Genomic DNA, 14,548 nt, shown 5'->3' on the forward strand with positions numbered 1-14,548 from the left:
CTAAAGTTGATGCAGAACAATTAACCACTTGCTATAAAAGCTCGAACTGTTAGAGAATGGCGAATTAATCCCCTTATCTCATAGCCCAGGCCCCACATCTCATGGATTAGGACCTCGGCCGAACCTCCCTCGTGGGCCCCAAATCACATGGGTACCGCCTCACACGGGCCGCCCACCCCGAGTGTGTCCCACTATCTCACAGGCTACCCCACTCGAGCCCAATGTGAAATGCGCATTAATCACCCCCAGTGAGGAGTTTCGAACACGAGACCCCCCGTGTGAGCCCCGTCCACCCCGAGTGTACCCCTGCATCCCACAGGCGACCCCACTCGAGCCCGGTGTGAAAATGCCCTTGCATTAATCACCCCTGGTGAGGAGTCTTGAACATAAGATCTATCGCTCTGATACTAATTTGATGCAAGACAATTAACCGCTTGCTCTAAAGGTTCAAACTGTTAGAGTATGTCGAATTAATCCTTTTATCTCATAGCCCAAGCCCCACATCTCATGGGTTAAGACCTCAGCCGAACCCCCCCTTGTGGGCCCTAAATCACATGGGTACTGCCTCACAAGGGCCACCCGCCTCGAGTGTGTCCCCGCATCCCACAGGCTACCCCACTCAAGCCTGATGTGAAATGCGCATTAATCACCCCCGGTGAGGAGTATCGAACATGAGACCTCCCGAGTGTGCCCCTGCCCACCCCGAGTGTGCCCCTGCATCCCACATGGGACCCCACTCGAGCCCCATGTGAAAATGCCCCTGCATTAGAATCGTAGCAGCCCATTTTCAGAAATATCAGAACTAAGGGGTAAACTATCACCTTTCTTTTTTTCAAAAATAAAAAATAAAAATATCCTTCTTCAATTTGTTTTTCTTATATGCTAGGCCCTAATCCAATGAATCATGCTTGACTTGTGTTCGATTAGGGCCCATTTGGTCGAGTTTCACGGATCAAGTAGACACTACTCGACAGAGAACATTCTTACCAAAGAATGGCTTGTTGCACCATCAACTACATTTCTAGAACAAAAAAAAATAATACATGTTTGACATCCTCACACATTTTTTAGAATTTTAACAATAATTTTTTGGATTTTTTTTCCCAAAGAAAAAAGATTTTGCCATCATAGGTTCGTATTGTAGTGGCTAGCAGGTGTTGATACGCCAGCTAGCCAACAAGAGATTGAATGATGGAAAGCAAATTGAGATGGTTTGACCATGTGCAACGGAGACCATAGTTGTTTCCAGTGAGGAGTAGAGAACCTGAAGGGATTTCGACCAAGGTGGTGAGAAGGGATATGAAAGCTTGTTCCCTAAGCAATGATTAAGCCTTAGACATGAATGATTGGTGAAATAGGATTTTAAAGCTAACTTGAGCTGTTAAAGAAGCTGATTCCAAATAGCATGGACAAGGCTATGATTATGATGATCTGTATTAAAGCAATGAATTATCTTTCTTGTCGGTATGAAAATGAACCTTAACCTTTCCTTTTGAGCAACTTGCAAATACCTTTTTCAAATCTGTTTAAATTCCTTCTTTTTAATTGTGTTTGTTCTTTGTGATGTGAAGTCTTTGTTAGTGGTTTTTTTTTTTTTTCCTTTTAAATAATTGTGAAAGCATTCCCATTGGTTGATGGCTCACAAAAAATGTATCGATAAATTTGTTAGACTAAATAGTAATGATTTGTGACCACTTTCTTTAAGAGGTAAATTCCATTTTGATTTTGTTGTTTATATTACAGGTTGTGGAGCTAGATTTTCTTTATCCAAGTGAAGGAATACACCGGCGATGGGAAAACGGTTACAGGATAACCTCCACTGCTGCCACTCCAGACCAAGCTGCCTTCATATTAAGCTTACCAAAACGTAAAATGATGGATGAAACACAGGAAACTCTCCGTACCACTGCTTTTCCAAGCACCCATGTAAAGGTACGCATTTCTCGAGCAGTGACTCTAATTCATCTGTCCTCCATAACACATAAATAGTAAAAATGTTCAAAATGGTCTTCAAAATTGGTTGCGACTTCACTTCTCTTTTTCCCTTCTCAAGGAGAGGAAATAGTCACCAAGGAAAGTGCTAAATGGTAAGATCACTGCTCAAAACCCATTAGAAAACTTGCTTCCATTTGGATGTTCCTACTTGGTTGCTTCTAATAACACGTGAAGAATAGATTATTTGGGGCTTAAAAAGCACACTTCATTTTAGTCATTTGAAGTATTGCTGATGTATTGTTCACCTCACCAAAAGTGGCTTCTGAATTTCCCTTTTATGCTATTTACCATACTCATCATGTGGTCTTAATAAATTAGATGGTTTTGATAATAATTAAATACAGATGTGTTTGGTCCTTTTGTGTGGGATCATAGAAACTTTGGTGTCTAAGGACAAAAGATATGGTTCTATATTTAATGTCTGTTCTTTTATAACCATAATCTATCTGGTTAATAAGGATATATAGATCATTTGATATAAAAAAGGCAACCCATGGTTTTGGCAAATAGGAAGGGTTTCTAGTTTAATCAAGGGCAGTTTACAATTTGTACCCTGGCATAGGTAACTTAGCATACCAATAAATGAATGCCCACACAAACACCCATGCACGTGTACATGAACATCATGGGCATGCTGCCTGCATAGACACAAACAAGGCATGTGCACATCTATATTCCCATATGTAGTTGTTTCTTCACTTTTGCATGTCCACTGGTGAGTTGAATTTTTATTTTTTATTTTTGTAGAAGGATGAATATTATTGAAAGAGAACATAACAAAACACAGAACACAAGGAGCATGAGAAAGGCAATGCAAAGAGCAAAAACAGAAAAGGAAAAGAAGATGAAACGTAGAAAAAAGCTATACCACTCAAAACAGATAGCCATCAAGGCTGGCAAACCAAAATGAAATGGCATTAGCCTAGGATTACAGTAAGGGTGGATCTGTCTTTGAGAGAAAGATTGATGGACCATTCACGCACATCATCGACAATATGAGCAGCAGCAACAAGAACCAAATTGGAGGAGTTTTGGAAGCAATGAAGATTCCTTTTTCGCTAGATTGCCCACTAGGAGGCCATCCAAGGCCTCCGCAAAGCAGAAGAGTCCTTGTCGAGACCGGGGTTGTGCCAAGCATGCAAGAAGCTAGAGATGCACCCTGACATCACTCAAATCATGGAGAATTTTGAACAAATATCTGTCCAGATGGCTGACGAGAAAGGGCAATGGAGAAAAATACGAGGGATTGTCTTCGTATCCCTTAGGAGAGGTTGTCATCAGAATCTAGAAAGGGTTGAATCACTTGCAAGAGGTGAAGGAGAATGACTAAGGCTTCAATTTTAGCTTCAGTGAGATTTCTTCTGTAATGGGGACACCAGACTCCTATGCCAACATGAGAGAAACAATCAGCCATAGAGATGGAGATGTTGGCCAGATTGGGAGAGGCATTAGCTAGAAGTCTATCCAAAATCCAATTGTCTAACCAGAGTCTGATCTTACTACCACTTCCCAAGCTGTAAGAGACTCCCTCAATGAACGACTCCTTGACACCTAAAATAGCTTTCCACATGCTAGAAGCCTTACAGAGGGAAGAGAATTAAGTGAACCAACCATCTTCCTCAATACAATATTTAGCTGCAATAGCTTCCCTCCACCTGGGAGTGTAGAAGGTCTTGGTTGTAAAAGTCTCGGAGAAGGAGAGGGACCAAGAAAGGCTGTCATCAGAATCTATAGAGGGTTGAATCCCTTGCAAGAGGTGAAGGAGAATGACTAAGGCTTCAGTTTTAGCTTCAGTGAGATTTCTTTTGCAAGGGGGACACCGGGCTCGTTTACCAATAGGAGAGAAACAATCAGATATAGAGGTGGAGATGTTGGCCAGATTGGGAAAGGCATCAGCTAGAGGTCTAACCGAAATCCAACTATCCAACTAGAATCTGATCTTACTGCCACTTCACAAGCAGTAAGAGACTCCCTCAATGAAGAACTCCTTGACACCTGAAATGGTTTTCCAGATGCTAAAAGCCTTCTAGAGGGAGGAGAATTTAGTGAACCAATCACCTTCCTCGACACCATATTTATCTGCAATAGCTTACCTCCACCTACATCCCCTCTCAGATCTAAAGCGCCAAAGCCATTTCCCCAGCAGGGCGGAATTGACATTTGAAAGGACTCTGATCTTAGCCCCTCCCTCGGTATAAGGTCTATAGACCTCAGACCAGCTAAGGCAATAAAATTTGTGATGAGGAGAGCTACCATTCCAGAGAATGTCTCTTCTGATTTTTTTTAATTTTTTTTCTATCTTTCTGATAATGGATTTTGGGCATCGGAATACAGACAGGAAGTAGGATGGGAGGTTTGAAAGGGACAATTGGATAAGAGTAAGGCGCTTTCCCAAGGAGAGTTATTTGCTCTTCCAAGGGGCAAGCTTTCTTTCCATTCTTTCTATAACAGCATCCCAAAGGTGTTTAGTAGGCTTGCCAATACAGAGAGGAAGGCCTAAGTATTCAAAGGGAAAGGATCCAATTTTGCAGCCAAAGATAACTGTAAGCGAAGAAAGAGAATCATTAATAATGTTTTTGCCCAGCATCTCACTTTTACAGAGATTAATCTTGAGCCCGGAAATGGCTTCAAAGCATCTAATAACCATTCTCAAACTAAGACTATAGTCTCAGAGGCTTTGTAAAATAATAAAGGTGAGAGAGGATCGGTGGAGATTGACCATTAGATCAAGTAAATTTAACATCTAGGAGAAGAAGATCAATTAAATTGTTACTGCCAACCTAATATGAAAATAGTCTCATACTTCCAGATATACGAGATCACGAAGGATGGGGTAGTGGTCAGAGATTGGGCGGGGAGGCCTCACTTGGTGACCAATGGGAAGGAATCCAGCTAGTCCGAAGAGACCAGGAATCTATCAAGGCGAGAGAGGATTGGGGGAGATTGACCATTGGACCAAGTAATTTTAACATCTAGGAGAGGAAGATCAATTAAATTGTTCCTGCCAACCCAATCTGAATATAGTCTCATACTGTTGGATATACGAGAACCATTAGACGTTTCAAAAGAGAAACGAGTAACATTAAAGTCTCCTCCGATGCACCGAGGGAGGTCCCATTTAGATCTAATGGTGTTCAAGTCATCCTAGAGTAGGTGTCTTGAAGAAGAAGAGCAGAGACCATAGATGGTGGAGAAAATCTATTTAAATACAGAGGGATTTCTGAGGACCACGAAGGCCGAAAAGGTACCTTTCAAGCAGTCTTCTAGGGTCCAAGAACAAGAGTCCTAGGCAAATAGAATCCCCCCTCGAGGTTCCCACGGTGTCCAAGGTGAACCACTCTTTATGATGAGGCTCCAAATAGAATTGAGGATAGCTTGACTTACCACTGAGAGATTTGTTTCCTGAAGGGCAATGATGTTAACTTCGAATTTCTGAAGAAAATCTTTTATCTGAGCATGCTTTGAGCTGCTACCCAAGCCTCTGATGTTCCAAGAAATTATCTTCATTGATCAATGGACTTACCCCTTCAGCCAAATTTTGCTGTTCGCGGGCTTTGAACCACCACCATAGTTCACAGAGGATTCTAGACTGGTCAGTTCTCTCAGTTCCCTGGGAGATCTAGAGGTCTTTCTCACTTCCTCTATAGCTCTGGCTTCACGTTCCTCAATGAACTGCATCAAAGCAATGTAATCTTCCTCCTTATCCCCAGAAGATAGACCTACCGAAATTCCAAGGTCCATTAGTCCTTCCTTTACCTTTTGGAGAATGCCAATATTGATCTCCCACTTGGGGGTATGGCTAATGAGCTGAGTAGGGGAGGCCATCAAGACTCCCTAACCTGAATGGGAGGAATATCCATTATAAAAGAGTTAGGAGAAATAGGATGGTGAAGAGGAACCATAACCCAATCCACCCAAGGGGAGAGGATAGAGGATGGGAGTTTTTGAAAGGGAATGAGAAGGGATGGGAGAAGCTGTGGTTAAGTGAGATGGTTTTCTAGAGGGGATATGGGAAGATGAGGGTGAAACAGGTGAGGACGTAAATCTGACTGAGGAGTGAAGCCAAAATGCCTGAGGAAGCTGGTCAATCGAGTTGAGTGGGGTGCTGGAATGGCTGGACACGTGGCAAAGACGCGGGCAAGGATACGATGGCCTGAGAGGCTGGGTGCGTCTTGAGGAGGCTGGGCAAGGATAGGTGAGTTAACTATTAAAAATCACATTATCTTAGGTAGCTGCACATGTGCTTGGCCTGGAGGTGTCATTATCATCGTCATAGCCTTGTCCTAGCTATTTCGAGTCGGCTTCACATATCCTGTTTTGTCAATCATTCCTACTTAAGGCCCTATCCTTGTTAGTCAGAGAACAAGCATTCATGTCCCTTGTTGCCACCTAAAATCCAGGTCCTTTAGGTCTTTTTCTCATCCTCTTTTCAAGTCATTTAAACCTAATCAGGGTCACCCTCCTCGCCTGAGTTGTATTCGGTCTCCTTTGCACATCACCAATCATCTCAATTTGCTCTCCATCAATGTATCTCTTATTGGGACTACTTGTAGGATGCTCTGATTACCTTTATCCTTCTTAGTTTTCCTATACATCCATCTACACTCTCATCACTACAATACATCATTTTCTCATGTTAGTTTCTGACTGCCTCACAATCCGCCTGATAAAGAATGGCTGGTCATTCTTATAAAATTATCCCTCAAGTTTCATAGTGGTCTTATCTAAAGCCATACCTATCTATTGACATGTAAAAGTATAAAATGGTATAAAGATTATCACATCATTTTCTCATTTTAATTTCTAACTGCCTCACAATCCACCTGATGAAGAACGGCTGGTCATTCTTATAAAATTATCCCTCGAGTTTCATAGTGGTCTTATGTAAAGCCGTACCTAGCTTTTGACATTATAAGTATAAAATGGTATGTCACCTAGCATTTAATTTTTTTTTACTAGTGACAAGTAACGCTCAATTTTTTACAACTATATCTTCTTTTGTTAAGATATATTAACTTAATCCATATGATGATCTTTACGGCAGTTGGGGACGAGAAGGTGAGGAAGATCTCTTCGAACTGGCAAAAAATGAGAGAGAAGAGGGTTAGGGACTTAGATAATGTTAGATGCGTTAAGAGCGATGACTGGAGGGTATTGTTTGAGGACAACGAGATCAATGAAAGGTGGAGAAGCTGTTTCCAGAGCTTGTTAAATGGTGACCACTCAGCTTAGGAATAGAAGGAATCATAAACTCAAATGAGGTTGGAGATCATTGATACTTTTGTAGGATTATAACATCTGAAGTGAAAGAGGCTTTGGGGAAGATTAAGACGGGAAATGCCCTCAGTCCAGATGGTATACCAGTAGAGGTTTGGAACTGCACTAGGGACAGGTTTATTTTGGTTGACTGTTGTTCAACATGACTGTAAGATCGAAACAATGCCAGATGAGTGGAGGAAAAGTACAGTACAGTGGTGCATTTGTAAGGTTAAAGGATATATATACAAAGCTTCACTAACTATCGTAGGAGTAAACATATGAGTCGTACTAAGGAAGAGACTGATTGAAGAAAATCGGTTTGGGTTCATGCCAGGAATTTCAACCATTGAGGCTATTTTCCTGCTTTGACTTCTCATCATCGTCATCATCTGAGCCCTATCCCAACTAATTGGGTCAGCTACATGAATCGTCTTCCGCCATTCCACTATCAAGGCCCATAACTTCAGTTAGACTGCTGATGGAGGAATATAGGGAGAGGAGCAAAGATCTCTACATGGTCTATATTGACTTAGAGAAAGCATACAATGGGGTCCCTAGAGAGAGAGATCAGTGGGGTATTGACAAAGAAGGGAGTCTATAAATTGATATGATTAAGGATATGTACGAGGAAGCAGTAACAAATGTGAGAACCACTAGTGGAGAGAAAAGTGAGTTTCCAATTACTGTAGGCCTACACCAGGAATTGATATTGATCTTGCAACGTTTTGCACTGGTTATGGATGAGCTAACGAGGCATTTACAAAAACTGATCCCATTGTGTATGTTGTTTGTAGATGACATACTTTAATTGATGAGATGGTAAACATAAAGCTAGAACCATGGAGGGATGTTTTAGAATCTAAAGGTTTTAAAATTGGTTGGACTAAAACAGAGTATCATGGAATACAATTTTAGCAAGAATAGGATTGGTAACAAGGAATCAATTAAAAATTGATATGATTAAGGATATGTATGAGGAAGTAGTAACAAATGTGAGAACCACTAGTGGAGAGAAAAGCGAGTTTCCAATTACTGTAGGCCTACACTAGGAATTGATATTGATCTTTCATCTTTTTGCACTGGTTATGGATGAGCTAATGAGGCATTTACAAAAAGTGATCCCATTGTGTATGTTGTTTGCAGATGGCATATTTAATTGATGAGATGATGTAGGGGGTAAACATAAAGCTAGAACCAGTGTTTCAAATATCGATACTATCGGCCGATATTATCGTTGCCGGCCACCGTTGACATGAAACCCTTTGGAGATACCAAAAATTTCCAAAATTATTTGTATCGTGCGATATATTGCATGATATCACACGATATTTTGCGATATTGCCGATATTATCATCTTTCTCGTGTTTTATTGGAGGATTTTATCATTTTTTGATGCGTAATTACCCGAAAAAATCGAAAAAATAAAATAAAAAAGGAGAAAAGCTTTCAATCCACATAAGAGAGGAGATTTTGGTACCCGTAGAAGCGGATTGCATTATCTGAAGTAGAATTTGGTGGGCTGTGATCGATAGCGGTGCACCTTGCAAAAAAATCTCGAATCCCCCCCTTTTTTTTCTTCGAATAAATGATCTATTGAAATTGCAGAGACGATTTCGGCAACAAATCTCCAAAAATTCTGGAGATTTGGATTTTGGGTGAGAGATTTTAGGGTTACGGAACCCTCGTGGTTTAAAAAATGGCTTCGAAAGCCATTTTACAGTGACACGAATTGGGTATTACGCTCACCAGGTCTTGTTAGAGACGGACGGTCCTGTCAGGGGCTTTGTGGGGCCCATTGTGATGTATATGTTTTATCCAATCCATCCATCCATTATGGAAGATCATTTTAGGACATGATTCCAAAAATGAGACATATCAAAGGTCAAGTGGACCACACCACAGGAATCAGTGGAGATTGAACGGGTACTGTTGAAAACTTCCTAGGGCCCACCGTGATGTTTATTTGCCATCCAACCTGTTCATAAGGTCAAATAAACCAGGATAAAGGTAAAAATTAAATATCAGTTTGATCCAAAACTTGTTTTCGCTACAAATTTTTTTTCAATGGTATGCATTCAATCTCCAATGCTTCCTGTGGTGTGGTCCATTTAAGTCTTTAATTTGCCTCATTTTTTAGATCACACCCTAAAATGACCTGTGAAAATGGATGGATGGAATGGATAAAACATATACAACATGGTGGGCCCCATAGATACCTTGACAAGTCCGTACGTCTCTTGCACTATTAGGATAAAACGGGCTATTATCCTTACATGGGGTCCAAGTTTATCTTGATGATTTAGTTGATATCTACACCGTTCATCCATTTTTCCAGCCCATTTTAGGATGGGGTCCCAAAAATTAAGATGATCTAGATCTCAGGTGGACCACACCACATGAAACAGTGGTGATTGAGTGTCTCACCATTATAAATTCCAAATGGCCCATCGTAGGGTTTTCATAATGTTTATTTGCAATCCAACCTGTTGATTATGTCAAGAAGATTGGGATGAAGGGAAAATAAATGATCATCTTGATCCTAAACTTTTGTGCCCCAAAAAAAGTTTTTAATGTTCATTCATCTTTGTTGCTAGTGGTATGGTCCACTTGAGATTTGGATCTTCTTAAGCTTTGGGATCACACCGTAAAATGAGATGGAAAAACAGATGAACGACATAGATATACAAAAAAATACATAGAGGTAGGCCCCACACGGTTAGAGTAACATCCACTGGGGTGTTACCCGGGTAAGAGCTAATCCGCTCCTCCCCTTTACGTGTTACTTCCGTGCAACCATTCGCAATCGGGAGTTGACATTTTTGGTGGGCCCTACTATGATGTCGTGTGTTTTATCCGCACCGTTCATCTATTTTGGATGATCAGTTTAGGGCATGAGCCGAAAATTGAGTTAGATCCACATTTCAGGTGGACCACACTAAAAATAGTGGTAATTTAACGCTTAACATTAAAAACTTCTTTGGTCCACAATAACATTTATTTGCCATCCAAACACTTATTAGGGCCTGCTGATTTATCACATAAGATCTGGACGGAGAGAACCAAATATCAGCTTGATTGAAACTTTTGTGCCCCAAAAAGTTTTTAATGGTGGCCATTGAATGACCACTGTTTCGTGTGGTGTGGTCCGCCTCATATTTGAATCTACCTCATTTTTTGGCCCATGCTCCAAAATGATTTGCCAAAATGAATAGACGCTGTAGATACACCGTATTACATCAAGGTGGCCCCACGGCCAGGGGCCCACCAATGGGATGGTTGGCCACTATTATAGAAAGGGGATTGCCTGGTGGGCATGGAGCTGGGGAAGCTGACCAAACTCTTTGGGGCCCACCTTGATGTATGTATTGCATATCCACGCCGTCCATCTATAAGAAAATGAAGCATATACAAGTTTCAAGTGGACCATACTATAAGAAACAGTGGTCAATGATCTCCTACCATTAAAAACTTCCTAAGGTCCACTGTAATGGTTATTAACCATCCAAGCTGTTGATAAGTTCATACAGATTTGGATGAAAGGGAAAAAACAAATATCAGTTTGATCTAAAAAATTTGTGGCCCACAAAAGGTTTTTAATAGTCAATAACCACTATTTTTAAATGTTATGCATTTAATTTGAATATGGTTGCATTAGTTCAGTCAGACAATGCATAACTTATAACCTTATACAAAGTAAACCTATTATATGCTCTTCTTTTTTGAGATGTTATGATTTAAATTTGTATATTAACGTATTTATTAACAATCCCTGAAGTTTCATTGAAAAATTCAATCAATTTCCCAATGTTTCCCAAAAAGTGCGATAAATTATGCGATACAAACGATATATCCCGTGCGATAACCAATATGTATCTGTATCCCAAGGGTGCGATACATAGTGCGATACCGATTTTTTGAACACTGGCTAGAACCATGGAGGGATGTTTTAGCATATAAAGGTTTTAAAATTGGTAGGACTAAAATAGAGTATTATGGAATGCAATCTTAGCGAGAATAGGATTGGTAACAAGGAATCAATTAAAAATGAAGTACCCTAATTGACCATTTTCAATATCATGGATTGATAATTCAGCAGAGCAAAGAGATTGAGAAGAATGTTGCTCATAGAATTAGAGTTGGGTGGATGAAGTGGAGATGTGCCTCTAGAGGTTTATGTGATTGCCACATGCCAATGAAACTGAAGGGGAAATTTTATAGGATAGTTATAACTTATAAGACCAGCCATGCGCAGACAATGAAGGATAGAATTACAAATGAATGCATTCAAGGGAGCTTAGAATAGCATCAATAGGTATAAGATGAGGGGAAATAGATATAAATTGTTTGGCCATGTGCAACGGATACCAAGAACTGCACCTGTTACAACTTACAAGTGAGCTGGTTCAAGTTGAAGGCTCTAAACAGGGTATAAGGGAAGGCTCAAAAGGACACAGGCAGAGGTAGTAAGAGGAGTTGATGATTTATGATATAACTGAGGATATGATCCTCAATAGAGTGGAGTGGCAGAAAGAGATTCATGTAGCTGACCCCAATTAGTTGGGATAAGGCTTAGATGATGATTACAACGAAGATATCATCAAACACTAATTATACTTCGAGACATGTGGTGACTCAGCCCCTATTATTGAGATATCTTAGTTTGTCACGTTCTCCTTGTATGAACTCCTACAGTTTTTTTTTGGCAATGGTCATACAATGTGTGCCTTTGGATTTTTTTCCCCCCACAGACTAGCAAGTTCTATCTCATTTTTCATACTTTTAGCAGAACCTGATAGTGTTTGTTTTTCTATTTTCTATTTGGATGAATTTTATCATACTACAATTAAATAAACTGTCTTTCCTTAAATTAATGATCGATTTCTGCAGGAAAAATGGTCCAAAAATCTCTACATTGCTTCAATTTGCTATGGCCGGACTGTTTGTTGATGCTCGGCAAGGTGTATTCTCAGTGATTAGCAAAAGCAAGAAAAGAATCAGAAGGTATTCAATTTTTGAAAGCTGAGGGGGCATCTTGTCATTGGATTCTTTTTGTGCATTGCATGTGTAAGTTTTGTCTCCTGGAGTTTGATTGACTTTACCCTGATGTGAATGAAAGAAATCCGGGCTTCTCATATAGCATATCCTTCTCCATCCATGTAAAAAGATCGCTGAGTCCATGTTCTAGGCAAAACTCATTTGGTGGAGATAGTGATTTGTTCAGAAACCCCGTATAAATAGTCTTTTGGCTAGCAAAAGCCAAAGCATACCTCCTACTTTTCAAAGTGCTTATATTAGTAAAATAAATCTGCAATTAATTTCCTGTTGATCTGTTGACAGGAAAATTGGCATCTCATACTAAATAAATAAAATGATTTATATTTCATGAATGGGTAGTTTCTTCAATTTAACTAATTAATCACAATCCATTCACTGATCCGTTCTGCTGTAATAACAACAATGATAATGATTCTTCATGTTATTGTTGATGACTGCTAGTCGAAGTTTGTTGAATTTCCATAATGTGTTGGTTTGAACGCAGTGACGACATAATCTTGTGAATCCCTTTACACCACCTGCGGAACTTGAAGTTCATTTTAATGAGCTCCTGTTGGGCAATTTACTTGAATGTAGCTTTTCGGTAATGTGTCTGTTGCAGCTAGTTTAATTAACAGTCTTCCGATTTTAATCATATAGAGCTGAAGTTTGGGACTAGAGATTCGGAAGAGGTTATGGTTGGAGAACTGCCAGAGAACCTTTGGTTAGGGCTGGCAATGGGTTGGGTTATATAGTACCCGTACTTGGCTAACCTGGTTTGGGTGTTGTCGGGTCTGATTCCTTTCAGGTCCAGGCCTCGTTCTGGAAGACCCAGACCAGGATCTAATCAGGTTCTGGTACCTGTTGGGTACCCATCGGGTCTTTAAATCTAGGGTTCTAGTTGGGTTCAGGTGAAATAAGAGCATTTACTTGGTCGGGCCACCCGATGAATGGATTAGATCATCACATCCGACTTTAACACGTGATGTGGCAATGGTCCCTCTTCACATGCACGTGGCTTAAGAAACCTTATTACCTTGCTAGAATTTTTTTTGTGTGTGTAGAGAGAGAGAGAGAGAGAGAGAGAGAGAGGGTCCTGTTCTCTCAGAGTTCTGTAAGTTACAGGGCTCCTAATTGCATTTGCACACGTAGTCATCCTTTGATCTAGACTATTCGCTAGATACAACACACATTTCATGGGCTACTGTGAAAACATCACACTAATCTAACAAATATTAGCCATTTGATCAATGGACGTAAACATGGACGGTCAAGATCATTTACACAACTAGGTCCAATCAATAATTTGAACCATCTATTTGTTAGGTGTCATTGATTGCTTGTGATTCTACAAAATGGCTTTCGTAGGCAATGCAAACTATCTCATCCATGGCTTGGAAAATGGATGGCTGCAGAATAAATCCAAATTTATGATGGATTAGATCATCCGATCAGCATGCTTCTTTTACGGTAGCCCATGAAATGTGCTATGAACTTGATGAACGGTTGAGATTGGTCCATTGGACGTTCCAAGTGAACCGATGCAACTAGGAGCTCCGGAGAATGTCCCTTAGTAGTATCCACAATGAGGAAGTAGCCCTTAGAATTTCCCAATTGTCACTTCCGAAATTCAGTCCCTCTACTTACGAAGCCATTGTTTGATTATTTCCTAACTGAATTATTTTCTGACTATAAAAATCCATGTCAACCATTTGATAGTTCGCCTTACGTCGGGGCTCGGGCAAAAAAATTAGGCTGCTCCGAGATTCATGTGGGCCACTCCAAGAGAAGGAGGCATGGATGCCGACTATTGATTTCACTGGGCCCCATGCATAGAATCAAGGGCAGGCATACCCCTCCCAATTGTTTCCATTGGTGCGGCCTACGTTAATCACGGATCTGCCCGAATTTTAGTTGGGCCTGACATGGGGTGACGCACAAGTGGATTTCACATAAATCACAGTGGGGCCCACCTGAGCTGACCCCTGGTTTACTCGTAGGAGAGCATCTCGGAATAATTATATTTAGATTTTTAAAACTAGTTGATTTGTAATACGTATTTTTTTAATATTTTTTAAAAAATGTGAGATTTTCTGATAATATCATGAGAAAAATCTCAAATTTTGAAAATATCCAAAGAAATAAAATAGTTATTTAAGTATTTTTTCATCTTCTTCTCCTATTTTTTCCTAAAAATTTGTAAGATGTTAAAAAATTTGGTGAACCAGAAGCGTAAAGAGATCATATCTATCACAGTTAA

General features: G+C 40.2%; 1 protein-coding gene across 2 annotated transcripts in view; it reads left to right on the forward strand.

The window, feature by feature from the left end:
- Window positions 1–12,574, forward strand: part of LOC131249290 (casein kinase 1-like protein HD16) — a 31,992-nt gene extending 19,418 nt beyond the window's left edge. For both annotated transcript variants that reach the window (XM_058249949.1, XM_058249948.1), the window contains exons 16-17: window positions 1,744–1,932; window positions 12,142–12,574. In XM_058249949.1, coding sequence (XP_058105932.1) covers window positions 1,744–1,932; window positions 12,142–12,201 — 249 coding nt within the window. In that variant the 3' untranslated portion in view covers window positions 12,202–12,574. The remainder of the gene's footprint in view (window positions 1–1,743; window positions 1,933–12,141) is intronic.
- Window positions 12,575–14,548: the final 1,974 nt, after the last annotated feature.

Source organism: Magnolia sinica, chromosome 6 (genome assembly GCF_029962835.1).
Source record: "Magnolia sinica isolate HGM2019 chromosome 6, MsV1, whole genome shotgun sequence".
In the NCBI taxonomy this organism is placed as follows: Eukaryota; Viridiplantae; Streptophyta; class Magnoliopsida; order Magnoliales; family Magnoliaceae; genus Magnolia; species Magnolia sinica.